This window comes from Anas acuta, chromosome Z (genome assembly GCF_963932015.1).
Source record: "Anas acuta chromosome Z, bAnaAcu1.1, whole genome shotgun sequence".
NCBI lineage: Eukaryota > Metazoa > Chordata > Aves > Anseriformes > Anatidae > Anas > Anas acuta.
The window spans coordinates 50,284,876-50,311,554 of NC_089017.1; the positions used below are offsets into that span (position 1 = coordinate 50,284,876).

The following is a 26,679-nucleotide window of genomic DNA, read 5'->3' on the forward strand; positions in this document are numbered from 1 at the left end:
ACCAACTAATATGCCTGAAAACGCAAGTTGGTATTTCCTGTTTAGTGAGTTACTGCTTTTTGTCAGAGGATCTTCCTCTAATTAGTCAGACTCCCACACCTTAAGACATACAATTTAAATCTGGAAAGAACGACAGTTATGTGCTTTCACCTTGCATCTTTCCATAATGTCTGCCTTGCATTGCCAGTCCAGTGAGGTATGCGCCTGTGGCATTTTGCACTGAGGAGGGAGTCCTACCCCACCTCATTTATTTCTGCTCAGCTCCAAGCGCTATTAAGCAGTTGGTAGCTCTTTCTGTGTGTGTGTGCCACAAGTTATCATCCACATGGAGAAAACATACCGATGAGGTGCTTTTACAGTTAGATCGTTACTGCATCTTTTTTCGTCCTCCTTACTTCAGGACACATTTACATTTAAGTTCCTAGCCTTTCTTGCCACAGTGTCATATTCATTGCACTGCTCACTTTTCAAGGAGGTAGGAAACCATTTGAAAAACGGAGGTTAGGGAAATGTGTCCTTTTATTCCTACTTGCAGTGAAAAATGGGTTGGAATTGCACATTTGTATCATCTTAAAGATAGATACTACAGATTTTCCCTGTTGATTGCTTGTACTACATACTCAGCAGTTTCTGTACTGCATAGAAAATGTGTGTTCCTTGCCTTGTTCCCAGCATTGTGATTTACATAGTCATTCCTCAAGTAATTTTTATGGCACTCCTGCATCTTAAATTCCCTTCTGAATATGTGTCTCTTGCATCTTTTTGGTATTTTGATTACTGCTCATGTTTGACATACCACTTGAGTTACCTTCAAATCTGCTGCTGCTGCTTCTGCCTTGAATACTACATCTATTCAACTACCTGTGAGTGCTATAGGCAGAAGGTCCTGTCCTTTCAAGCTAAGAATTCTCCTTCTCTCCCATCTTGTCAGGGATTCTTTTTCCATCATCTGGTTCTCTGCTTTTTAGTCCACTTCTCTATTTTTTATCTATTTTCTTTAATATTTTATCTACTCTTTTTTTCCTCTGTACCAATTACTGAGCTTGTTATAGTGAGAATGTTTTAAGAGCACAGGAGAAAACACAGTTCAAAAAGTATCATTTGCATTTTCTGTTGTTTCCATCTCTATTTTAAAATACAGTTGTTATGTTTTTTTTGTGATGAAGATCTGAGAATGCATCCTTATGTGAAACAAAGACAATATCAAAGAAAGGCATTAACAGCAGTGAAGTTGTATGTTTAGTGTTGAGAACCAAATGCGAGTTCTCATGTCAAACAGATAAGTCAGATTTAAGTAGAATTTACCAATAAGGTATGAGAACACACAGAGCAAGTGAATTGACAGTTTTGCTAATGAGCAGTATCTGTAGAAGAATTACTAATTTGTGTTTATACTACAAACAATATTTTTTCTTTTGTTTTGTTTCCTCTTTCCTCAACTTGATACTCTGATAACTCGATGCTGTGTATTTCCTCATTTGTTGTTACATGATACCTAAACATGCAGTTGGTGGGTTTAGAAGTGGTCCCTTTGGGTTTTGTAATTTGTTAGGAAAACTTGCTCTCTCATGCTTGTGAATTACAGTAAAATCTTTATTTCAATATATACTGGAAAAGTATGTTACCTCAAGAATGTTCCTGGCATCAATGAATTCTCTTGTAGCAGTACTAACTTTTATATGCAAATCTTCTTTTTATTGGCATGCTTTTTGTCCCTGATCTTCCAAGTGCTCTAGCACATGCTGAACTGTGGCATTTCAGGCTTAGCCTGAATATATTCTGTTAGGTAGCATGGTATCCCAGTGCAACACTTCAGGCTAGCGAGCTGATTTGTGTATGCATAAAGAAAGAAATACCAAAAGTGGATAAGGGTATCTTGTTGCATAAAGCATATTCCGTTGGTGAGATCATTACTAGGATAGGCCTTCTTCTGAAAATAAACACTTAAACAAACCTCTGTTAGGAAAAATAAATAACTGCAATTTCTCCTGTAATAACTGCACGTCTTGGGAACAGGCTGTACTGGATGGAGACAATTAAGATCAGATTCTTTACTCTATCCAGGAGAATGTTAAAGGGTGAGCTTCGTCGATTTCTATAAATACTTACATGAGCAGGAGATCTCAGAAGCAGGATTTCTCAACTAGTGTGTGCACAGCTAATATGGCAATATTTAATGGCTGACACACATTCAAGCTAGACATAAACCGTATGAGTTTGGGGCTTGTGTTTTGTGAATTTATTTTTTTATTTTTATTTTTATTTTTTAATAAGGATAACTGACTTGAAACAGTTTATTTGCAGCCACAGCAGATGCTTTGTCACCTGAAGTACAAGTATCACGTTTTATGATAATGAAGCTGTAGTAAAGACAAATTTATGAATGTTTTGAAGACATACAAGAAGGAAATTCTGTTCGTACATGGTGGCCAGACAAGATGATTGTATTGCTCTGCTCAGGATTAAACATTTCAGGCTGGCAGTTAATTTGCTAGAGTTATTGATAATTTTTTTTTAAATGCTCATGGTTTCTGGAAACAAACATTTTTATGAAGTTTCAGAAGACATATGTACTACTGTCATTGTCTCCAAACCTTTATTATTCTGCATTAGTGATTTTGTACATTTAGGTGTTGTCTTTATGTAATTTCTTTGTGAAGGACTATACAAAGAAGTACTTCGAAGTGTAAAGCTTGCCTTTCCAGGACTAATATTAAGAAAAACTTCTGTGTTCTTAAGAAGTATTCTTAAGATACACAATGGTGTCATTCTTCAGAAGAATGAGTGGGCAGTTATATTTGACTGTGTTTAAAATGGATATGTTTGTGCTTTAAAGTGAATGAGACATTAGGTTTCCTTAACTTTTTAAAATGAAATTTTTCCCAATTGGTAGGGGTTAGGCAAAAGAGGAGTCATGCTATGTTTTTTGTTGTTTGTTTATTTAGTATGTTTAGTTCCTGTTTTTGAAGAGGTGTCTGGCTAGAGACAAATACTTAATTTGTGCAGTGCCTGTATTTTCAGGCTATTCTGAACTGTGCCTACAGCCTAAAGCTCTCGTGGATTAATGCTAATCTTGCTGTTGATTTTGGATTATATTGGGGGTTTTAAGTATGAATTAAATGAGATAGAGGGTGTTTCCAACAATGTGGTTGTCTGGTAATACTGCATATTAAAAGCTTGATAAGTAGTTTTGGTTTATATAAACTTAAATGTTCCATGTCTCCTCAAGCTTTGTTACACCATGGATAGATTGTGGGTCTTAGCTGTTCTACTGAAACCTAACCAAAAAATAGATTTATTCTTCATGTTTGCTTATAAACTGTTCCTAGCCATTTCTGCAATAATTCTTTAATTTAACACTGATTTCTTGCATGCTTTAGTGTTCTGTTGTCTGCATTAGTAACACTTTCCTTTACCTGCAGAAAGCCACTACTCCTGTGACAAATGGAATTGTCCAAGATGAATTTTCTGTGAGTTTGAAGATGAGCACCTACCTGGTAGCCTTTGTTGTTGCAGACTTGAAAAATATCAGCAGAGAAACTAATGGGAGTCTGGTACGTTTATTCCTCTTGTAAGTCCCTCTCACCCTTTCCCAGTGCAGCCAAAGAAAACAAAACCATTAAAAAAAATCCACAAACCAATGAGCAAACACAAACTTTCTGCAAGACCTAGTGACTCCCTCCATGAACCCCCACCCCATTTATTTATATATTTTCTTGTATTTTTTAATATTTATCGTAGGTACAGTATTATGCTCATCTTTGGCAATAACTATATGCTGTAGGTTGGATTGATTTCAGGGCTTATACCAGACTGAGAAGACTTCTACAGTGTGGGACTCAACATCAGGGCTTTTTAGTAGCAGAAATTCACAAAATCTAAAATCCCTAAGAGCTTTCATAACTGGAAGCTTTAAACATTTGCTTTTAATACTTGATCTGTGAGGGGTTAATGTAAGGGAACTAAGAATTGTTCAAAATATGTATGGAAACAGTACTGTTCCCAAGGGAAGCAAACATACTATTTACATAGCAATAGACTTTGTCGTGTGTGTTCAAGTAAAGCAGCAAATATGTTATGGAAAAAAAAATAAATAAAAAAAATAAAAAAAAACTTGTGCCTTTCAAGCAGTCAGTTTTTTATTTTTTTTATGGATACGGACTGTAGAGTAAATGAGCAATTTATGCAATGTGTGCCATTTGCATGGGTTATTGGTATCATAGAAGTATTTAGTAGCAGAGCAAAGCATATAGGAGAAGAGAAAAAGAGTGAATGATGTGTTCTGTCTGAGGGAGAGTGGTTCTTCACCGTGCTTCTCCTTTATTCTTACCTTGCAAGGTTTAGCAAAACTAAGGAAATCTAGCAGAGCTTTAGAAGGCACCAGACAGAAAGAGACTAGCAATGTATAGTATTTACTAGCTTAATGGTAAAGTCTGAAAATGATCATACCAACGCAGGGTAGAGTCTGGCTAGTGAGTTATTTGCTTGCCAGGAGTGTCTAATAGTCCAAGGGAGACTGTAAGAAGACTTCCAGACTGTAAGACTGTCTCTTGTGTTTGTGTATGCATCTAAATGTGGATGAACCTGTAATCTAATCAAAGCTATTTTTATGATATAGCCACTTCTAAAGGTTTTGTAACTGTAAGTTTCAAAGTCTGTTCTCTTCTCTGTTCTGACTAGGTATCCGTCTATGCCATACCACAGCATATAAACCAAGTAGAGTATGCTCTAAACACGACAGTGAAACTTCTGGAATTTTATCAAAAGTACTTTTTAATAAATTACCCTCTTGAAAAATTAGGTAAGTTCTTTTGAACTTCTTTTTTTAAACTCAAAAAGAAACCTGATAAATTCTGAGAAATGCAGAGGAACTTTAAATCTTCTCAGGTGTCTTTTAAATAAGTAAATAAGTAAGATGAAATAAAACATCTCTGAAATAAGGTTTCCCAAACATTATTTTCAAAATCCACTAAATGTTTATTACTGTGACTGGAAAGGTTATTAAATGCAGTCATCTAACATGCCACCTTCAGTAGTGGCAGCTGCATTTCCTGGTTGCTGATGTGCGTGCAAAATCTAAAGGCAGTATGTAGTGCTTTAAGTTGTTTGCATAAGAATACTGCTAGAGAAACATGGCTATAAATCGATGAGGCTTTTGTGCTTGAAATGTGACTCCATGCCCACACCACAGGATTTAAATAATGAGTTTTTTTCATGGGTTACGTAATAAAATAGATAGACTTGAAATATGGAACCTCTTTAACTAGCTGTTTTCAATAGCTTCTTTCAAATCTTTTCCAGATCTGGTAGCAATTCCTGATTTTCAGTCTGGTGCAATGGAAAACTGGGGCTTGGTCACCTTCCGGGAAACAACGCTGTTGTATGACAGTAAAACTTCTTCAGCAAGGGATAAAAAGCTAATAACTGCAGTGATAGCTCATGAGCTTGCCCATCAGGTATTACTAGATTGGGGAGGTCATTATTTGTTTCTGTTTTATTTTTTGTTTGTTTGCTTTTGAATGCAATCCTGTTTATTAAATTCACCTCTGCCCCCACTGCTACTAGGTTGTGCATTATATCTTTTCAGAATACCTGTGAGAGTATTTTCTCCAGTGCAACAGGCGGGGTGCAATTTTGTCACTGTCTAATTACAGAGTTGTTCATGCAAAAGCATTACTGTGGTTTTGAGTAAATTTGTTTTCGTCACGAAATAGAGCTGAGGATGAATGGAGTGTCACTGTAATCCTTTGATTTATTTCAGAAAAATAACTCTTTTTTTGTCTTCCGTAGTGGTTTGGCAATCTAGTAACCATGGAATGGTGGAATGATCTCTGGCTGAACGAGGGATTTGCCACTTTCATGGAGTACTTTGCAATGGAGGAGGTTTTTCCAGAATTACATTCAGTAAGTGTTTTCTTTAACTAGACTTGCTGTACCGTCATTAAGATCTGCTTTTTAATGTTGACCATAAAGGATTGGTATTTATAAACTCATATGAGAAGTCCACTTTGAGTACCACTCATCTCTCTTTCTTTTATATTATACCTCTCCTTCATAGGGCCTTTCGTTATATTGGAAGTAGGTTTTCATTTGTTTGTTTGAGTCTTTTTTTTTTTTTTTAAAAAACTTTGGTGATAGTGTAAATGCAGTCTTTGTGTTATATATAGGTTAAAACTGAAAATTTACACTGGAAGTCCAGGTATGTGGTTGACCAAGGTTTTCTTTCTCTGCTTTTTCCTGTCGCCTTAGGCATCACCAGGGCTTTAGGTTACTAAATATGCCTGGAGTCACTTTTGTCTTTCTATCATTACGGTAATTGTGTCTGAGTCAATTTGGGATTCACGAGTCAGGGACTGGATTTCAAAGTATGTTATGGTCTGACCCAGTGGATGCTGATAGTGTGGAATTACACCTCATACGTTGCACAAAGCACTGCTCCAACAGGCATTCTCTCTACAGACGTGTCTGAAGGAGAGAGAATGAAGCTTTTTGGTATAACCTAGTGTTGGTTTAAAAACTCACTCAGCTTTTATGGCTTCTGGAAAGCTCTGGAAAACATAAGGGATTTAAACTTGATCATTCCCCTCTTGTTGTAAAGCATTCCTATCACTGAATTCAGGCCAAGAGGGGAAGACTGGTGGAACTACATGGAGGAGGCAGTGGAGAGAGCACTTTTTCATCCTAGATAGAGTATCTCCTAGGAAAGGAGATAGCAGTGCTCCAGATTCCACTTCAAGGAGTGCTTACGTGATTTGTATTAGTCATGGGATTAAAAGCCTGACTGGTACTGACAGTTTCCTACTTGCTGGATTGTGTCCACAGCATCCTAGCTGGATGTGAATTCTGAGTATTTAATTCACCCTTCTTTTACTGCATTAAGAAACTTGTGTTGCAAACTTGGTTCAGTAGAGATTTTTTTTTGGAACTAGGTGTTAAGTTTTTTCATTTGTTTTTTGAGTTTGAATCTCACTGAAAGTATGTTTGCAAAGTTGTCCTGCTCGTTGGGCATGTGTGGTGAGAGGAGGACAACAAGCTAGCCTGGTATTCTAACAAGAACACACCTCCATTTCAGTACTTTGTTCTGAAAGGTGCCTGACAAGGTACATTCACCTACATCTTGTTTCACCACTTGGTGGTGCCAAAAAATGTTTTGTTGAACACAAAAAATCAATCCAAATGACTGCATTCAAAATGAATAGCTTTAAGTTTTCAACTTCAAAGGATTTCTTGATTGTCTCGTAAAATGGGCCTTTCCTTCATTTTCTGTAACCCATTAAGATTCAATCCTGCTGTATGGAAACTTTATAGAGAATTGCTTGGTTAAATCTCAGTGAAATGAAATAAATAGGAATACAATCAGCTTCTTTAAAAATAGTTTAAATGTTTAATTGTTGAGGGTTGTTGCTTCATGGTAACAATGTATTAAATATCTATATCCTTCATTAAGAAGGAAAGAAGGAAGAAGCTTTGGTACTGGGATTGCTAGATAAGATGCTGTTTACATGCACATGAGCATCATTATAGTCAGTAATTTTATTAGATTTTGGGCATTGACTGAAATCTGGAAGGAAAAGATTAAGTATCATGAATACTACCCTGAAAATTCTTCTGCCTCCATTGGCAAGAAGGCGAGCAATGGTGTTTCAGACTAATGGGAAGAGCAAGGCAAAGATTAGTTTTACTGTTCTGCTTGCCACGTATGTTCTTGCTTCTCAAACATTTGTATGTTCTACCTTCTCAGACACAGATGTTTGTCTTGTAGGATGAAGATTTCCTAAATCTAATATTCAAGGCTATGATGAAGGATTCCATGAATTCTTCACATCCAGTCTCTTCTGCTGTTCAGTCTTCAGAGCAAATTGAAGAAATGTTTGATACACTTTCTTACATCAAGGTAACTTCAAAAATATTTCAACATAATCAGAAAGTGATGTATTAGCTATTGTAAAAATGAATGTGGGATCAAGAGTAAGTAGGCATGTGCTGGCAGTTGTTTGGGAGTACACCTAGGACCTTTCAGAAGTGTTTATCTGAGCATCTACATAGCTTTAAATTCATATGAAAAAAATGTATGTACATGCATTTGTCTTTACTTGCTTCTGTTTGGTGCATGGTTCAGCACAAAGTCACAAAGTAAAATATTCGTGAAGATGTAAGAAGGGACCTGATGGGTGAAACAAATGTCCAGCTGATTATATATTCTGTTTGTGATAGCAGACTAACAATATCACAGGATCTTAAGAAAAGAGTAAGAAAAAGGCACTTACTATCCTCTCCCATCTTTATTTATTACTCTGCTTTTTGAAAATGTTATTTTAGAGACCTTCTGAGTGGAGACTTACATGCTGGAATGTAAGATGATTCTGTAGCACATCCTGGTTGTCTACAACTAATTATATCTGTTTCTAATCTGTAGTGAGTGATAGGTTTGCTTTGTGTTTTTTGTTTTGTGTTTTTTTGTTGTGTGTTGTTTTTTTTTTTTAACTTCACAGTGCCTCAGTTAGTGATTCATGGGAAAGTAAATAGCTGTATTTGACAAAGTTTTACTCTGCCTCAGGTTTAGATGTCAGGTACGCCTTGCTTGGTAGTATGGGAGGAAAGCCTTTTATTTCTTTTTGGATTAGCTGTCATTTTTTCAACACTATGGTTGTAGTCTCATCTAATAAGAAACCAGCTAGTGCTCATTAGAAAATTGTGAAATGCTGCATCTGTCTCTGCTTAGAGAAAAGCACCTCCCAAAACTGTCTTGGTTTGTCTTCTCTGCTTCCTTAGCTGGTCAACCTGTTGTCTGGTAATCCCTGAGCATTCTGAGATGCCACATGGTCTTAACCACAGTGGTGTGCATCTGTTTCTTTTGGTCTGTGCTCACTGAATTACAAGAACAGAGATGGGATTTTCAGCTTCCTATGGTTGTGAAGTGAATTTGGTTTCTGTCCTGAAGTTGTATATCAAAAGGCATGGCTGATATTTCAGGCTTCAGAGTTTCTCTCTCAATTAGTTGTCATTTTGGTGTTCTTCTGGAAGCTATACAACATTCATGATCATGTCTGTAGATGTGTAACTTCAGTGATTAGAATGCTGTCACTGATCAAAACTGTGATTTTAATGGAAATATTCCCAAAGTGACTAGGCTGGAGTATCAGTCCATTAGTAAAACACATTCGGACAATTATTTTATTGGTTTACTGCTACTAGCAAGTGTGCGCCTTCTTCATGGAGACATAGCAACCTATATCTTGGAGTTTAGGAGTTAAACAAGAGAAGTGTAGCCCTTGCATTGTCAGAAACAGGTTTTTCATTGCTGTTATCTTTGTTTCTGAGGCTTTCATTGCATAGTTCTTGCTACATTCACACAGTGTTTGTTTCCACTACTCTTTGCCCCGTATCTTAGCTAATGCCCTTGGCAATTTGAGTGGGAAGGCATTTGTAACATGCTTCTTATTAGCCAATAGGGTGACTGTTAACTGAATTATACAACTTTATTTTGCTGTACCACAAACTGACACAGGTGAGTATGTGGCCTCTGCATTTTACTGTCTGAAATAGAAAGTGTTTTACAAAATTATTTCAGCCTGCTAGTTTTACAGGCTGTCAATAACCCATCGTGGTGGGAGAACAATCCAACTACAACAACAGTGTATTTGGTTATCTTTGACAGAAAGAAAAAGAAGTAGAGCTATAGATTAAGTATGGATTCATGCAAGAGAGGAAATAATGACCATGTTCTCAAAACCTATAGTAAGGGGTATTCCTGCAGTTTAGTGAATAATTAAATTAAGAGTTCAGGCAACTTTCAGTTTCAGGCAAGATGTTACTTAAATTTCCAAACTAGAATTCAGAATGTATGAGAACCATACATGCTCTCATGAAAATCTACCTTACAATGTTTTCTTGATCCTTTCTTTAAAATATTATGAGAAACTTAAGGTGTACCTTTATCTTCTTGTGATATGCCTGCTCAACTGCAGGTATATCTGCAGGTGTACAGTATGCAAATCCTCAGGTAACTTATTTACTCGTGGCTGTAATGTAAGAACATTTCTGTGGAAATAGAAATGCAGCTTTTAAGCTATTTGAGCCATGTCTACAACAACAAAAAACAACATTCTGTCTATGCATTCCTGTCCACTTCAAAACTGGAACTACACTTAGCTGAGTTAGTTAATGTAGGTGCAAGTCATATAATTGTCAAAACTGTCTCACAAGTGCAGTTCTGTATCATAAAGAAGAGTATTGCTAATGAAATAAATCAGCCAGCAGAGACTTACCAATTAGAATGCAATATTTTTTTAGATGATGATAACTGGGAGGGTATGGGAATTCAAGCATTATTAGCCTGTTTTATAACTGTATTTGGAGTCTTTGAGATATTCAATTTTTTTTTCCAAAGTAACTAGGGAAAAAATTCAATATTAGTTCTTTTTGTAATCATATTTGAAGTTTATGTTTATGTCCTCTAAGTTTAAAAATACTTACCAAAGTATTTTTACAAAGTATTTTTACAAAGCAACTGGGTGTTAAAGGTAATTATTCTGATCAAATCAATTTTGGGTTAAAATTAAAAAAAAAAAATGGGATAAAATCTGCTACCTTCTGACTTACTATTGTAGTATGAAAGAGGTACAATATGTATATGCTCAACAAGTTCTGTACCTTTTAATTTACCAACGTGTTTTCTTTTTTCTCCACTGTAGGGGGCTTCACTTCTGTTGATGCTGAAGAACTATCTCACAGAGAATGTTTTCCAAGCTGGCATTGGGGTATACTTGCATAATCATAACTACAGGTCTGCGCAGAGTGATGACTTGTGGGACAGCATGAATGAGGTATTCATCTTTAATATTCTGCTCATGTTTTTTTCACTTCTCAAAATGTGTTGTGAATTTTGGTTTATTTCTTCATTTATGAAGAAATGGGATAATACACTACAGATAAATATTCTGAAGTTCTTGGTTTTTGTATTTCCATCATATAAATATGGAGATAGTTGTAGCTTTTAGGGCTCTATTCAGTATCATCCCAAAAAAGTGCTGGAAGTGGATAAACACTACCATATCTACCATGTGTGGAGATGTCAGCATCTATATATATCCTCCCTTGAGCTGCATCATTGGTGTTTTAAGGCCAGAATAAAACTAGTCATCTTAAATGCAGAACAAAAGTTTTCTTTCACAATGGAGCTGAATCCGAAGTCTGACGGTGAATATATTCATCCTGGGACACTCTGTGTACCTTTGTTTCAGTGAAAGCTTCTGTTTCAACATGCAGAGCCGGCGTTATATGGAAACAGGTTTTGAGATAGCCTAGTTCAGCCACACTCAGATGGGAAGGTGGGCAAGGGGGGTACATTAGAGTGAGGGCGAGGGTGTGAAAGCAAAGGTGTGAGAGGATGTGTAATGGAGAGTGAGTAGTGGGAGGGTGAGCCGGGGAGGGCCAGGGGGAGAATACGGCACAAGAAGGCAGGGAGAGGGCAGGGGAGCTTTGAGTAGGGCATAGAGTGCCAGCAAGGGGGTAGAGGGCAAGGGTGAGAGAAGGGGGGGAGAGTGAGAGGGAGGGGAGTGCAAGGGAGAGAGTGTGAAGGAGAGCATGAGGAAGAGGAGAGACTGAAGGAGAGATCAAGGCCAGGTTGGATGGGGCTCAGAGCAACCTGGTCTAGTGGAAAGTGTCCCTGCCCATGGCAGGGGGGTGGAACCAGGTGATCTTTAAGGTCCCTTCCAACCCAGACCATTCTGTGATGCTAACAAGAGTGAGCTGCTAGGTATCCCCAGTTTCAAGCTGTTTGGATGAAGAAAGGGAACACATCTCCCTGTGTCTGTTCTGTGTGGTATGTCTTAAATTCTCTGAAATACACGTGACGTTTCCTTATAGAAAGGCAAGATATTAATGTTTAGTTGTGGTTCTTGGCATCCATCTTACGATATCTAAACTTCTGCAGAACTGGAGCCATTGTTAGTTCTTGTCAGGGTGGCGCTAAATTTGTGTGTAGTTGTCTACAGTCACCAGTTGGCCAGCTAGTGATGGATTATTTTTGGTATCAGACTGACTCTCTTACCTTAAAGAATTCTTGTTTAAGTGTTGCGTTTGTTTATTTTTACAATGAAAAGTAGATATGTCTCTCCTGAACCCCTCCTAAATGAAACCTCTGACCAACTCTCTTCAGTCATGCATACTGCAGGGGCAGGTTCACCTGCTGGAAGTTGCCTTTCTGTGATGTGCTTACACTGTCCCCCTTTTCCTGTGTGTCCATTGCTGGTTGTATTTTGTTTTGTGCCTGAGTCTTTGGGGTCTGGGACTTTTGTGTATGTGTTTTTGTTGGTTGATTTTTGTTGTTGGTGTTGTTTTTTGATGTAAGCGTAAATACTGTTAATTCTGTGTTCTGATTAACCTGCACTTCATGTACGTACTTATGTCCTTTTTTTTGAAAGGCTCATGGGTTAGCTGGTCTGGACTGGTATTTCATCACATTAGCTTACATTGGGACCTTTAATAAAGGTCCTTCACTGAGAAGGTACCAAATTTCTTGCACTTCCTTTCCATTGGTTTTCACCTGTTGCCTCTTGAATGTATTGAAATACACTACCCCTGTATCCATTTTCATTTGCTTTGGTCTTCTGTCTGCTTATTTTTCTTTTTGTACCTTGAATTCTTACTTTCTTTTGCTTTTATAGTCTTTCACATTCAAATTCTCAGCCAGTCATACTCAGGCAGTAGGTTAACAGTCATACCTACCCCGGCTGTACGTCACATTGCTTTTACAGAAAGGTTAAGGTTGGCAGGGACGTCTGAGGCCATCATGGTCCAGCCCAGCTACAGACCATCTCCAGATGGCTTCTTAGTATCTCCAAGGAGGGAGACCCCACAGCCTGTCTGGGCAACCTGTGCCCATGTTCAGTCACCAGCACAGTATGAAAGTGCTTCTTGATGCTCAGGAACCTCCTGTGTTTTGGTTTGTGCCCATTGCCTCTGGTCTCATCACTGGGCACCAGTAGAGGTTGGCTCTGTCTTCTTTCCACCCTTCCATAAGGTATTTATAGACATTGATGAGATCCACCTGAGCATTCTCTTATTCAGGCTGTAACCAAAAAGCTGAATGTGACATGAACTGAAAACTTCAATCTGTACAGTGAATAGTAAGATGCTCACGAGGGTAACTAGAGACAGACAGCATGGGTTGGTAAAAGGTATATGCAACTTAAATGATAATAATAATAATCTCCTTATGTTCCTGTTAGCTCCTCCTAAAATGTATTTTTATAAATTAGAGGTAGCATTGTCGTTCTCAGGTTGGATGATCATCTCTGCTAGTAAAGAGGCAGTGATACGTAAACTATAAAGTACTTGACCCTCAGTGGAGATGTTGTAGTGCAAATAGTTCTTGAAAGATGGAAGACATAGGAGGTTAAGCTATACAAAGGCTTATACAAAGGTAGATGGGATGCCAAAAAATTTAAAAAAAAAAAAAAAAAAATCATCCAAAAAAGCCATGAATTGGTTTAGTGTTTTATTATACAATTTATTATACACCATCACTTTAATTCAATTTCTAATAATGATTTCTGAATTTTAAAAAGTTCTTTAACATGCATGTAGGAAATGCAGGATCTGAAACATGCATAAAATACCAGAATACCAATAGTGAAAGAGAAAGCGAGGAGGGTGGGTTAGATTTGGGGAACTTACCATAACTTCCTTTTCCAGAACATTCTTGTCTCTATTTCCTCAACATACCAGTTCTGCCTATCAAATGTTTCTAATTTCTCTTTCCACTGCTTGACAAGGAGTCTCTCTGCTCGAGAAAATAAAAATAATTTGTTCCCCTAATTTATTGCTCATGAAATTTACAGTCTCAGTGTCAAAGTGACTTTACTAATACAGAATGTTGCTACTACTTATGTGGTAAGTTAAGGAGGGAGATTTAAGAATGTGTTTGTATTTTAAAAAAATAATAAATAAAATAAAATTTGCAATTTTCCTGTTACACTATGATTGCTTTTTTACAGATCACCAATGGAACACTAGATGTAAAAAAGTTAATGAAAACGTGGATTCTGAATAAAGGATTTCCTTTGGTGACTGTTGTGCGATCAGGAAGGAATATCTCTATACAGCAGGAAAAATTTTTATATCGTGTGGAACCAGAAAATTGGACATCAGATGCAAGGTAACCACCTTGTTACTACTTTCCATACATTGAAATATATCTGCAGATAACTTTTTTATATCATGTACCTTTCTATTTCTGTTCAGGGGTTCTGGTATTTCATCTGAATGCTGGTAGTAATAAAGATAATTTGGCATAAAAGTGTACTCACCTAACATCTGCCTTGAAAAATAACTGATTATCCATGCCTATTTCTACCCTAGCAACTGCTAAAACTCTGTGGGCTTCCTTTGTAAGCTCAGTTTCTCATTTACATGTTTTTCTGAAGCTTTTAAATTTAAAATAAAAGGGTGCATTGCAGAAGTTGCTGATGCAATTACTTCAGAGCTTCTGCTCCTTTATGTCAATATTCAGTGTGCATCTTGTGCATTGTTAGAACAAATAATAAAAGCTAGAATCAAAACTTTCTTGGTTTAAAAATGTTAAGAGGGTACAGATGGCTGTCTCATTGAGTTTCCATTGTACCAAAAGATAAAAAGCACATGTATAAATGCTGAAGAAGCAAAGGTGAGGAAATTGCTAATTGTAAAAATGAATCTGTTACAAATACATGATCATTGGACCAGATGATCTTGAAAGTCTTTTCCAACGTTAATGATTCTGTGTTAATGATTCTATGGTATCTTATATTATGAACCTTAACTGTATTTCATAGCAAACCAAAGTATGTAAGCTTGAATCCTTTTGAGATTTTGGGGGTTTTATTCAGTTGTTTGAGGTCTTAACAATAATTGAGTCCTTAGCATCATCTTGCAGACTCAGGCCTGTGAAAGGTATTTGTCTTTTGAAATACTATAAACTATGGGGATATGTTTTATTTTTGTTGTGGGGACAAAGGAAAACAATGTGTGATCGAAAGGGAAGAGAAGAAGGAAAGGATTATTAGGCTTAATTATTCTTCTCTGTCAGTTGGGGAAGTGCATGAAACGTTTTTGAGGAAGAGTACTCTGAGTCATTCACATTAATGGTCCCTGTCAAAATTGGAACATATATACAGTTTGTTTTGCCTCACTTAAAGTTGTATTTTCCTCTAACTAGACAAGTCATTATCTTCACTATGAGACAAGTTAGCATTTATTCTTCCAGTTCACAGTTCACTTTGGTCAGTCTTGGTGGTGTGCAGTCTGCTATGGTTTCTATTACCATGATTTGGAATTTGAGTTTTGTATTTGAATTGACATAATTTTTTTTTTTTTTTAAATAACGATACTTGTAAAACTTAAGGAAGACTAGACAGTGGACTGAAGTAAAAATAGTGCTGGCTAAATTTTTGATATGTTCTGTCTACATGACATTGGACCAAGCTACTTAGCAGGCTGGAACTGAGGAAAAAGTACTAGGAAATTCATCCACTTCTCAACATGGTGGGAATAAAAGAAATTGCTGTACGTGCTGTACTTGTTTTCTTTGATCACATTCTGATACGGTGGGGTTTGCACTTTGTTACATAGCATGATGTGGTTCTAGTACTTCTATTAAAATGTTTTAAACTGAAAACTCAGTGACCCTTCAAAACAAATAATAAACTGTAAATAATATGTCAGTAAATATTTGCTTTCCTTTGCAGTTATCTGTGGCATATTCCTCTCACGTACATGACTAATAGGTGCAACTTTACCCATTGTGTTAACGCATACTTACTGGACCAGAAGTCAGGTATGTGACTTAAAATTTTGGAAGCAAGTTACTTATGTGTTACAGCTTGCAGATCTTTCTGAGCACACACTTGCATAAGATGTGAAGATGAAGACACATAGTATAAAGTAATTGCAGAGATCTGGAGCCAGGTACTACTAGTAATGTCATTAGAGTGTTGAGTGCCCATAGCATTTTATGTACAAGTAAAAGGCAGCAACTGAGACAGAAGCAAATTTGCAGTTTGTTAAAGCCTGTACTTTTCTCATCACAGTGCATGCACAAAACATTTTGAACTGCATGTCCTCTGGAGAGTGAGTACTGTGACAGTTGCTCTGCCAATATACCGAAATGTAAGGAAGTCACTTTCCACTCAAATATTACTTACTTTGTTTAAAGTTACAAGAAAGTATTCCACCTGGAACAGATTTTTTCAGAGAACTACTGTACAACTTGAAACTCTTAGATCATTTCACATAAACCCTGCTTTTGCTGAAGTAGTGAGTTTGAATCCTAAATTGCTAGTCCATATAGCTTTTTTTGTTTTTAATTCAGTCCTGTTTTTCTCTATGCCAAGTGAATAGTTTCTATACAGTTTTATGTAGTACTGTGTAAAAATCGCTTTGGCCATCTCCTCATTGGTTTCACTGACTGAATAGTTTCTCTCTCCTATTTAGGCTAGTCTGGCTCACTGTTTCACATCTGCTGATGTATTTCCTTCACTGAATTTACAATTCAGCGTATTTAACTTGCAGTTATATTTAACACATAAACCTATCTCCCACCTCTAATGTTCAAAATAAAACTGTAGAAAATCAAAATAAAATGCTTAGAGCTGATCCTGACATTTTTGCCATTTACTGATTTTACAAATTACTAGCCCTCCAACATGACGTTAGAAATACTATTATTAAAGAAAAAAATATATATGTATGCATATATTATTTTTTTTGTTATTCTGACATGTCTTTTACAAGACACTCATTTATTTATGGCCTTTGTAATTGGAGCTGGAGGTTTAGGAACCGTTCTTATGAATTATCAGAATGGAAAAATAAAACTGTTCAACAGAATGTGTTCTTGATCTTATTAGGTAAGCAGACTGATTACATCTTTTTGACCTTAAATGTCCATATTGGTCTTCCCATGTTCACCTTACTAATTCCTCATTGGCTGCAAATACTTGGATGTGTAGGATAAGAGAGTAGGAGAATAGTACAAAAGAGTTTGTGGTAGAATTTCACTAGATTTCAAAGGCATCACAAATGCTATGTACACTCACATTTTTGGCAGGAAGTATAGAACCAACTGAAATAAAGAATTTTGTTTTCTTTATCCCAAAAGTCCTTTTTTGTATCTAGCTGACTCTGAATCTAGAGTGTGTCCTTTCATCCAACTTTTTGACTATTTGTCTATTTATTTTTCTGATGTGTGTCACTGTTTATATGTATGTGTTAGTGTGCAGAGAGGAAACAGGGTTGTTTAAAAGCAAAACTCTCCTAACTAGTGAGGCCTGCAAAGGCCTATGAGTTATTAACTGGTTTACTTGTGCAATGTTAATAGACATGAGAGTGGATATGGATTCAGTATGAAAGCACCTCATAAATTTACTTACGATCAAGTCAAAATTTTTAGAACTTAACTTGTTCCTATCCCGTGCTATCTACCTTTTTAATTTGAAAGCATGCTTTCATTTGAGATAGCATAGCTTAGTCTTTCCTATCATCTACTACTATGAGATCCCTCTTTTGCTTTGCTGTGAGTAGTTCGGCTATACTGAATAAACCATAACATGCAAACACTTCATGTGACTAAGGTGGTAGCTTGTTCACTTCCTGAATGGTCTTCTCTGATTGTTGCCTTGTTTTAAATATGAAAACCTAAGTGGGACAGATTTCTGCTGAAACTGTGCCAGCGAATGGGAAACAGTACTCTCATTCCCTTGGGTAAGTTAACTGTCACGGCAGAAAATTTGTTAAGTAGATAGCCAGCAGTGTCATTGACATAGTGCGAACTGTTTTCCAGTTAAAATGAAAAATCAACAAAAAATAGGGACAAAACCTGTGTGCCTTGGGCATTTTGTTGCTTTTTGTTTATATTTTTCTTTCCACATCTAAAATTAGGTTTACCAAATTAAGCTACTTAGTGTACATACTGGAGCTTCCACAACAGTATTCAGTGAGCTACGTTTGCCCTATAATTCTTTTTGGTGGTAGGATTATTGGTAGAATACAAAATAACTCACAAGCCCTGACTGTATAATAATAGTGCTCCCTTTGTTCACTGTCTTCTTGAGCCTGAGGTTTGCTTTGGCATCTTGAAATAATTCTCTTGATCTCAAGAGTAGTAAGATGTGCCCAGCCTATCCTGTACAATCCCCGTGAGCGACAGATGTTCCCATTTCTGTTTCTGGGTAGGACAGGTTTACCTATTAAAACTGTTCACTGTGCTGTGACCACAAGGCATTATGTGCCCTCTTGTTTTTCCTTTGTTGTAGTTTAGAATGCACAGAGACAGCTGGGTTCAGACTATGATATTATTCATCCAGTCAGATGTAGCACTGAAGGAAGATGTACAGCCTAGTATTTTAAAGCTTTCACTCAGAACATTTTTGCTAGCTATTCCCTCTCATAGTAGGGGGAACTAGTGAGCCAGAAAAGACTTGTTAACTCTAGAGATTCACTTCACAGATCTGGATTTGAAAGAACAGGTGCTACACCTTTGTCTGCTACTAACTCCTTGTCTGTTTGTTAGCTGTCATTGAACTTCCAGAAGAGGTGGAATGGATAAAATTCAACGTGGACATGAATGGTTATTACATAGTACACTATGCGGAAGACTGGAAAACACTGATTGATCTGTTGAAAAAAAACCACACTGCTCTGAGTGCTAAAGACAGAGCCAATTTGATCAACAATATCTTCAACCTTGCAAGGTAAGGTTTTTATACTGGAAAACATATTTTATGTTTAAGTGTTTTTCCAAGCCAGACAAGAATCAGACCTGGGTTCTTGTGAAGAGTGCTTCAGAGAAGTTTTAATTCAGACTTCATTAGCCTATTGAAACCGTTCACTAACTTTAAAAAAAAAAAAAAAAAAAAAGCTTGAATTTTACTGATGAATCCATATTGGTGTTAGATGTTATCTCCCTGATTTTTTTTATAGCAGCATCTGTTTATTTACATCACATAGACGTATGATGTCTTCCATTGCTGGAAGACATTATTTTCTTTGGTGTCTTATAGTCTTCTTAGAAGGATATCTTTCTGCATTCTGTTAATGAATATTTCATCTTAGAGAAGCAAGCTGTTTGCTTCTCTCTTTTTTTTTTTTTTTTACTGGCTCCTATATTGTCTTTCTCCATTAGCACTACAGCTGAATGTTTTGGGTGGCCTTTTAGACAGGTCTTTCCTATATCTGAATACCCTCTTTATGATAAATATTTTCTGAAATCAGTTATACCTCTTACCTATTTTCATTTTTGTTAATTGAAGATATGTCAGTGTCACTATCTTCTTGTTGATACTATATTGTAAAAACCTTGACATCAAAACCATTTCTTTTGAAATTCTTCCTCTATCAATTTTTCTGCTAGTGTAATTAAGATTATTGTAACTTGGGTAAAGCAGGCAGCATCACTTAAACCATTTTAATGTTTCTGTTCATTGATAGTCTAGGAAAAGAATCTTTAGAAAATGCCTTTGAGCTGATCGATTACCTTAAGGAAGAGAGCAGTACTGCACCACTCACTCAAGCTTTGTTTCAGCTGAGTCGTATCTACAACCTTTTAGAGAAAAAGGGTGAGCAACAACTGGCAGCACGTGTGATGGTATGTACTATTTTTTTTGAAAACATGGTTTGAAATAATTTATCGTAATGTTGTTTACAGTTTAATTAGTGTTGACTGTTGAATGTATTGTTTGGTAATCTTATGAAAATGGACTGGATTCTAGACAATTCTTAGTGTTATATGCTTTTGTTAAATAGGAAAGATCTGCAATGCTGCATCTTGTAGACTGACTTTTTTTTTTTTGATGCTTTTTTAGGGAATGTAATGCAGTGCTAACACAGTGTTGTCTGGGGATTTACAGCAGTGGGTATAACGATCAATTCAATACAGAGTCTATGACACTTTCTAGTACAGAAATGTTACTTCCAAAAATCGTTAAAGTGGATGGAGATTATTGATCCAATTGCTTTACACAGACACAGTGGGGGAAAAAAAGGCAAAACTATCTTCTGTGAAAATAAAAATACACTAATGGTTGTCATTGTCCCATTTCAGATGTGTGTTAGACTAACATGATAAAGTGCTACAATCAAAACAGTATAGTCTCAGTTCTGGCTGTAGAAATGTCTTTCATTTGTCTGTCCTTTCTTGATATTTAGAAACCTTTTTTCTGTATTGATCCACAAGTTTAAAATAAACCTTGGAAACTTGAAAGAAACAAAAAAGCAACTCCTATATTTTTTTCTTATTCAGTATTTATTCAAGGATTTTACTAGTCATTACCTACTGTAAAATGCAGTCCAAGCTATAGTTTGCCTGCATTTTCTATTAAATTATAGTAGTTTATATTGAAGTGTCTCAGCTGAGATGTGGTGATCTTAGGGGCACCTTGTTTTTTTCAAGCTATAAAACTAGAAGGCATTCATGCTATAGATAACGCTTTGTCTGTGCTAAGCTAAGGAATATTAACTGGTGTTCGATGGAGTTAAAAGCAGTTAAACAGACAGAACTTGTAGTTAGTTGAGATAATGGGCTGACTATGAGTTTGAACTGTTTGTTTATTCATATAGATAATGAGGCAAAGCTAGTACGTTTAACTTCCACAGTTAAGTTTTATAACTTATAACTTTGTATGTGGAAAATTCTCTTGGGAAGAATTAGTTATTGCTAATAATTTTTCCTCCTTTAGTATAGAATAGATAATCTGCTTGGAAATAAAATTGACCAACAACATTGGACAGATAATGGAACTTTGTCTGAACGAGAGCTCCGGTCAATACTGCTAGCTTTTGCCTGCACCCATGATATAAGACAATGTAGAACAGCTGCCACTGGGATGTTTGAGAAGTGGATGAAGTCTGAGGGAACAACGAGGTACCACAAAAATGGACTCCCACTGTTTTACCTACCTATTTTCCTGTTACTCTGCTATCTGAATATTGATAAAACTCTTCGTTCTCTCATTTACTGTTACTTGTCTAAAAGTAGTTGCAGTTTTAAGATGAGTGGGAAAAACTGTGCTAGATTTTAAGACTTTGTTCTGCAGTCTCCAATGTGACTGCAAAACCATCTAAAAATTGTTTTCATCTGTGTTTCTTAAGCTGCATACTAGAGGAAAATTACTTAGTAGCAGCATCAAAGTATACCTTTGTCTCTTGCAGAACTCACTCTTCTCTGGTTTCCTGTGCGTTTTGTGCCATAGAAAATGACACTGATTTTTGTACCATTTGCTGTGCTTTCATATAACTAATATAATTTGCTTTTTCCCAGTGAGTTAAAATATTAGGAAGGCATGAATTTATGTGTCCAGCAAACTTGCAATTGCTACAGAAATAAATTGCAAAAAAGAGGCATCTCTTTCAAGCTAATCTTTCCATTTTGTAACTTTTCTTCCTTCTTTTCTCAGATGAACTTTTTTTTTGTCCCCCCTTTTTTGTTCTGTTGTTTTTTTTTTTTTATTATTTTTTTTCCCTGTAGTCTGCCTAGTGATCTTATGAAAGCCATATTTATAACTGGAGCAAAAACTAATGAAGGCTGGGAATTCCTTCTAAAGATGTACTCCTCTTCAGTTTCTGAAGCAGAGAAAAGCAAAATGATTGAAGCCTTGGCCAGCACAGAAGATGTCAGAAAGCTGATCTGGTATGAAAGAGACAAAGATCTATATTGTGTAAATTAAATGTTTTTTCTTTTTATTTGTTGAAATGGAAAAAAAAAATCTGAATACTAAAGAAAATCAAGCCAGATGTTTTGTACAGGCTTCCATAAACATGAAGAACCTGTTATTTTTCACTTGAAAATGTATATAATAGAGTAGGTCAAAAAGATGAACTCTGGCAAGGTGGAATATACGCAAAGAAAAAAAATGGACTTAAAAGCTTTGTGCTATTAGTGAAGAAAATTGCAGATTTTATGAGAATGGTGAAACAGGTTGCTTACTGAGTCTTCAGAGATTTACATCTTCATATCCAAGACAGCAAATGGTTGTGCATGTGTGTGCGTTGTTTTTTAATATTTCTTTCTTTCTTTGACCTTACATTATGCTCTTACACCTTTTTATAGACTAAATCGTAGTATTATATAGAGGACACCAAATATGTCCTATTATTCCTTCTTTTTTCTCTTAACTTACCAGTGAATTGTTTTATTTTACAAGTTGTGAAATTTTACTCCATCTTTTCCAGCAGCAATGAAAATTGAGGTTCTTGTTTTAGAGCTAAGATCACTCTGTTCTTGGAAACTCAAGCTTAAATGAATACAGTGGTTATAAAATGTAGCATCCATGTGCTTTAGATGCCAGACGTTGATAGTTGTTTGATCTTCTACATAATCTTTTTCGTTTAATTTAGGGCTACCAGGAGAACTGTGTGAAAAAATGAATAAATAGGATTTTTTTTACTGTCACTTATCATCTGCTTTGTCTTTTAGGTTAATGCATAACAGCCTTGAGGGAGAAGTCATCAGGGCGCAGGAGCTTTCACATATCGTAGCAACTGTTAGCCAGAGTTTGCCTGGATATTTGTTGGCATGGGACTTTGTCAAAGAGAATTGGGAAAAACTGACAAGAAAGTAAGGCTTTTGATGTAGCTTTTCACACCCACATTGCCAAAAGGACTGCTATTACGAAGTGCAAGTGAATAAATACTTTGCTTCATATATGATGTTTAGTATAAAGCCTGTTTTAAAATTAGACTTTGCAAAAATAACTTGGACAATAAACTTTGAAATCTCACTTAACAGCTGATGGAACATTGAGGCCTCTTAGAACCTCAGTTATTCTAGAAAATCTTGATTTGGATTTTTGTTAAGACTGATAGCTCCAGCAGCCATCTTAGAGATACGGGATGTTTTGTGGATCAAATGCATTCAAAAGTAAAGCCAGGCATTTCATTCGGCATTCATTTATTCTACCTTTCTGTGGTAATCCAAAAACCAAATAACAAAAAATCCACTTGCTTTAGAAATATGTTCTTCTTAACTGTTCTTGAAATTGCAGAGCTGGCCTACGAATCTTCAAAAACTGACAGTACTTAGAAAATGGTATTTCTAAATCCTAGTTGTGATTTGGAACAGTTTCACATTGTTAAAAATGCTTTTCCTGGATGAAAATTCCTGCTTGCTAAAGCAGGAGTAATTATTAATCAATGTTACAAAATTATTTGGCTTAAAATGATTTCTGGAGGCAAACTTGATTGCTTTGGAGTTGTTAAATCCATCCCACAAGTGTAGATGTTGTTGCTTGATGTGTGGTGTCCTCAGTTCTTTAGTGTTCTGGGCTGGGATAGAAGTTTGAAAATTTTCCTTGTCTTTGGCTCTGAAGTTCAGTTTTTGTAGGGGTTAGGCGTCTTGAGGCTTGGACTGCTAACACCTTGTATCTCTTCAAAAAAAAAAAAAAAAAAAAGAAAAAAAGAAAAAAGAGAGAGGAAAGAGAGATGTAAGCTTGAATTTAGATGCTTCTAATGATTTCCAAATACTGAAACAGAAGAAAAGTTAGAAATATGAATATGTGCATATACTGAACCTGCATGTTAAAATCACTCATAATTTTTTTCTTCTTTGTATTTCAGGTTTCATCTAGGGTCATATACTATCCAGAATCTCATTAGTTCATCAACCTATCAGTTTGCAACAAGGGCGCATCTACTTGAGGTTGGTGGCTTAATCAGTCAGAAAATCGTATTTTCTAGTGCCAATGCTGTCCTCAGTTATTTTGCGGTAGAGGAAAACAGTTATTCACAGTCACTAAGGCCCTTTTGAAAGGATATACAGCTATTTCTGTCCCTATGTCACACATGGGAAATATGTACATAAACATGTTGAAGATGACAGTCTGAATCAGCAGCAGAGCTGAATATACACAGTCAAGCACAGCTATCTGTTCATGTTGCTCTGGTTTCCGGTTCACTGGAACACTCCGTATCCCAAAATAGTGATAGCAAAATTTTGGTCTAGACCTTGTCAATAATCTGTGCTTTCTGCATCTGTGGAATGGCATGGAGAGCCATGAAGATTTGTTTTAGATTATTTTGTCTGTCAACAGTCCCAAAGAGCTGTTGTGGAAGTTGAGTATAAGCTAAGATACAGTTACTAGCTGTTAGAAATTTGAGTCTTACCTCACAAGACCCTGAATGTATGGTGTCAAGAAAGGTTTATAGTTTAGTCTAATGCTTTCATTCAGAAAACTGGGTAGAGATGGCTTCTTATTGTATGAACAGTAGTATTTTAAGTGTAAGCATTGACAGTTAAAATGTTAAGTGGAAGTGGGGGGTCATTCGAGAGGACTGCATTGGGTCACTAGTAACAATTAGTTCTTTTTCACACAAAAAACACCTCTCTTTCCAGAACTTACAGTGCTCTGTGAGTGCTCTGTAATTAATGTGATGAGTTACCAATATCTATCCAAACTATCTATATCCTATCTATACCAAAACTAATTTATTGAAACCAAAGGCGTTACTGCTGCTCTTCCCATTAAAGACGTTCTTGCATTTTGGAAAGCCAACTCTGGGAATTTTGTTTACTGCATAAATGTTTATGATTATCTGTTTCCAGCACATGTGTAGCCTTTGCTTCTGTACCTATTTGTGAGGTCTGTGTTGTTTTTTATTAACACTTTATTTTTTCTTGTCATTCAGGTGAAGACATTTTTTGAATCCAAGTCAGAAGAGAGTTCTAAACTGCGTTGTGTAAAAGAGGCACTTGACACAATTCAGCTCAATATCCAGTGGATGGAGAGGAACTTAGCGAAGCTACAAAAATGGCTGTAGTGCACGTAAAACTATGGCATGTCAGCCATTTAGGAAATCTGTGGACAGTTGCTCTGTTTCTTTTGCAAAAGCCAGGGTGAAACCAGGCATTGCTGCAACATTGTTTGCACTATTAGAGAGTCTAGATAGCTCAGGGCATGTCTCACATAAATTTTGATTTCCCTCGAAGCATTTATGAGCAGGATGTATTTATTCTGAAACTGTTTTCATCTATAGACCAAACATCTCCATAAATTATATTATATATTATGAAATTTAATACCCTTTCATTTGGTATCATGTTCTTGATTTTCATCAGTGCATTGATATTGACAGCATAAAGAAAGTTGCCATGAACTGTTAGTTTTCTGCAGACTGCTAGGTAATTAGTAGGGCTTTGTTACTGCAAAAAATACAGGTAGTTTCCACATTCGTAGATAGAGAAGCTGTTGTGAAACAAAGTCATACATAAGTATTACAGGATCTCATAAAGTACAGCAGTTTGAGGAGAGGTAAATACGGTCTGGATTTGAATTCAGTTTGGACTTCTGATTTTTCACTGTGTTGTTTGGGAATTGCATGAAAAATAAGAATAATACGTCATGCTAGTCATACACCTTTTGATGTTTAAAGTGGCTGGGCACTAATAGTTTGCATGGAAAGGAGAAAGCCAGACAGCAAAAACAAATGTTTTAGAGATGGAATTTCCAAAAACAATGATGTGGCCTTGAAACTTTTACTCTGAATTTATTAGACATCTTTGAGAATTGTGTTGTTAAACATCGGAGTGTAACTGATGTTGCTGTATTGATCTGTGAGCAACTACACAAAACTGCCATGAGAAGTTGTTAACAGGCCGGTTTATCTGTTAGACTGACTACTGAATTGTCTACTTCTGACTACTGATTTTGAATTTCACCACTTGTTGCAGAGGTCCTGCAATAAGTCAGTGTATCAGCCACTTCATTTGGTTAAGTTTATGCTTTTTTTCCCTTGCCTGTTACCTTTGATATCACAGTATAATTTCTGTACCTTGCTTACTCAGTATAGCGTTAGAAAGCTTCTCATTTAGACTTTAATGGTTTGTTCTACTGTTATGAAAAACCTTGTGTGACAAGTCTTCATACGCTTTAAAAGAAGGGGATCTAAATCATCATACTTTTTTTTTTTTCTTTAAAAAAAAAAAAAAGGGGGGTGGAATCTAAAAGCAGAGATGTGCCACATTAGAAAGCCAAAATACCAACTGTACAACCTTGTCTGTCAAAAGCAGTGAGAAAAGCCATTTCTGAGGCATAGCATGTACATAAAACACATGCAAGAGTAATCATACTTGTTTATGTGGTGATAGGATGTTTTCAAATGTTCACTACTGTTACACCTTTTGTGGATTCACGCAAGCAGATTCAGACCTGTTGTCTTGTCAGCATCTAATATGTGATTCGATATGAAAACATTAAGGGTTAAAAGTTTAAAATTTTGAACAACACAAAGTTTTAATTTCAGTCAGAGCAAATTCTGAAAATAATAGTTTGAATGAGAGTTAAATTAGTGGACATAAAAATTTGTCAAAGGTAATTCAAACTGAAGGCTTTAATTGATGAAATCACAGCATTGGCTGCTCATTTAATTAGAAGAAATTGTAAGCTGTGATTGCTGAAGCCATGCCATACTTTTCCCGTCCTGACAGAGTGGGAAATTATTGGAAAAGGAATTCCTCATGTTTTTACCAGTTCCCATTAAAAACTATGTCTGCAGTTCTAATCTTGAAATTGTTGGAAAGTGTGTTAGGTTCTGAGCATGCACAAACATTTGTTTGCCCCAGAGGCTCAGAAAAGAGCAGTTTTCACAAGTACTGAAGAAGGAATGTAAACACTGAAAGTAGATCATACTGTCCTAATTCCATAAAAGTCA

General features: G+C 36.2%; 1 protein-coding gene across 5 annotated transcripts in view; it reads left to right on the forward strand.

Annotated features, from left to right (window-relative positions):
* The window catches only part of LNPEP (leucyl and cystinyl aminopeptidase), a 57,828-nt gene extending 31,853 nt beyond the window's left edge, over window positions 1–25,975 (forward strand). For all 5 annotated transcript variants that reach the window (XM_068666120.1, XM_068666116.1, XM_068666117.1 and 2 more), the window contains 15 exons: window positions 3,423–3,554; window positions 4,681–4,801; window positions 5,302–5,456; window positions 5,791–5,904; window positions 7,763–7,894; window positions 10,695–10,826; window positions 14,001–14,161; window positions 15,729–15,817; window positions 18,551–18,731; window positions 19,468–19,624; window positions 20,715–20,899; window positions 21,503–21,664; window positions 22,451–22,591; window positions 23,590–23,671; window positions 24,658–25,975. In XM_068666120.1, coding sequence (XP_068522221.1) covers window positions 3,423–3,554; window positions 4,681–4,801; window positions 5,302–5,456; window positions 5,791–5,904; window positions 7,763–7,894; window positions 10,695–10,826; window positions 14,001–14,161; window positions 15,729–15,817; window positions 18,551–18,731; window positions 19,468–19,624; window positions 20,715–20,899; window positions 21,503–21,664; window positions 22,451–22,591; window positions 23,590–23,671; window positions 24,658–24,789 — 2,076 coding nt within the window. In that variant the 3' untranslated portion in view covers window positions 24,790–25,975. The remainder of the gene's footprint in view (window positions 1–3,422; window positions 3,555–4,680; window positions 4,802–5,301; window positions 5,457–5,790; window positions 5,905–7,762; window positions 7,895–10,694; window positions 10,827–14,000; window positions 14,162–15,728; window positions 15,818–18,550; window positions 18,732–19,467; window positions 19,625–20,714; window positions 20,900–21,502; window positions 21,665–22,450; window positions 22,592–23,589; window positions 23,672–24,657) is intronic.
* Window positions 25,976–26,679: the final 704 nt, after the last annotated feature.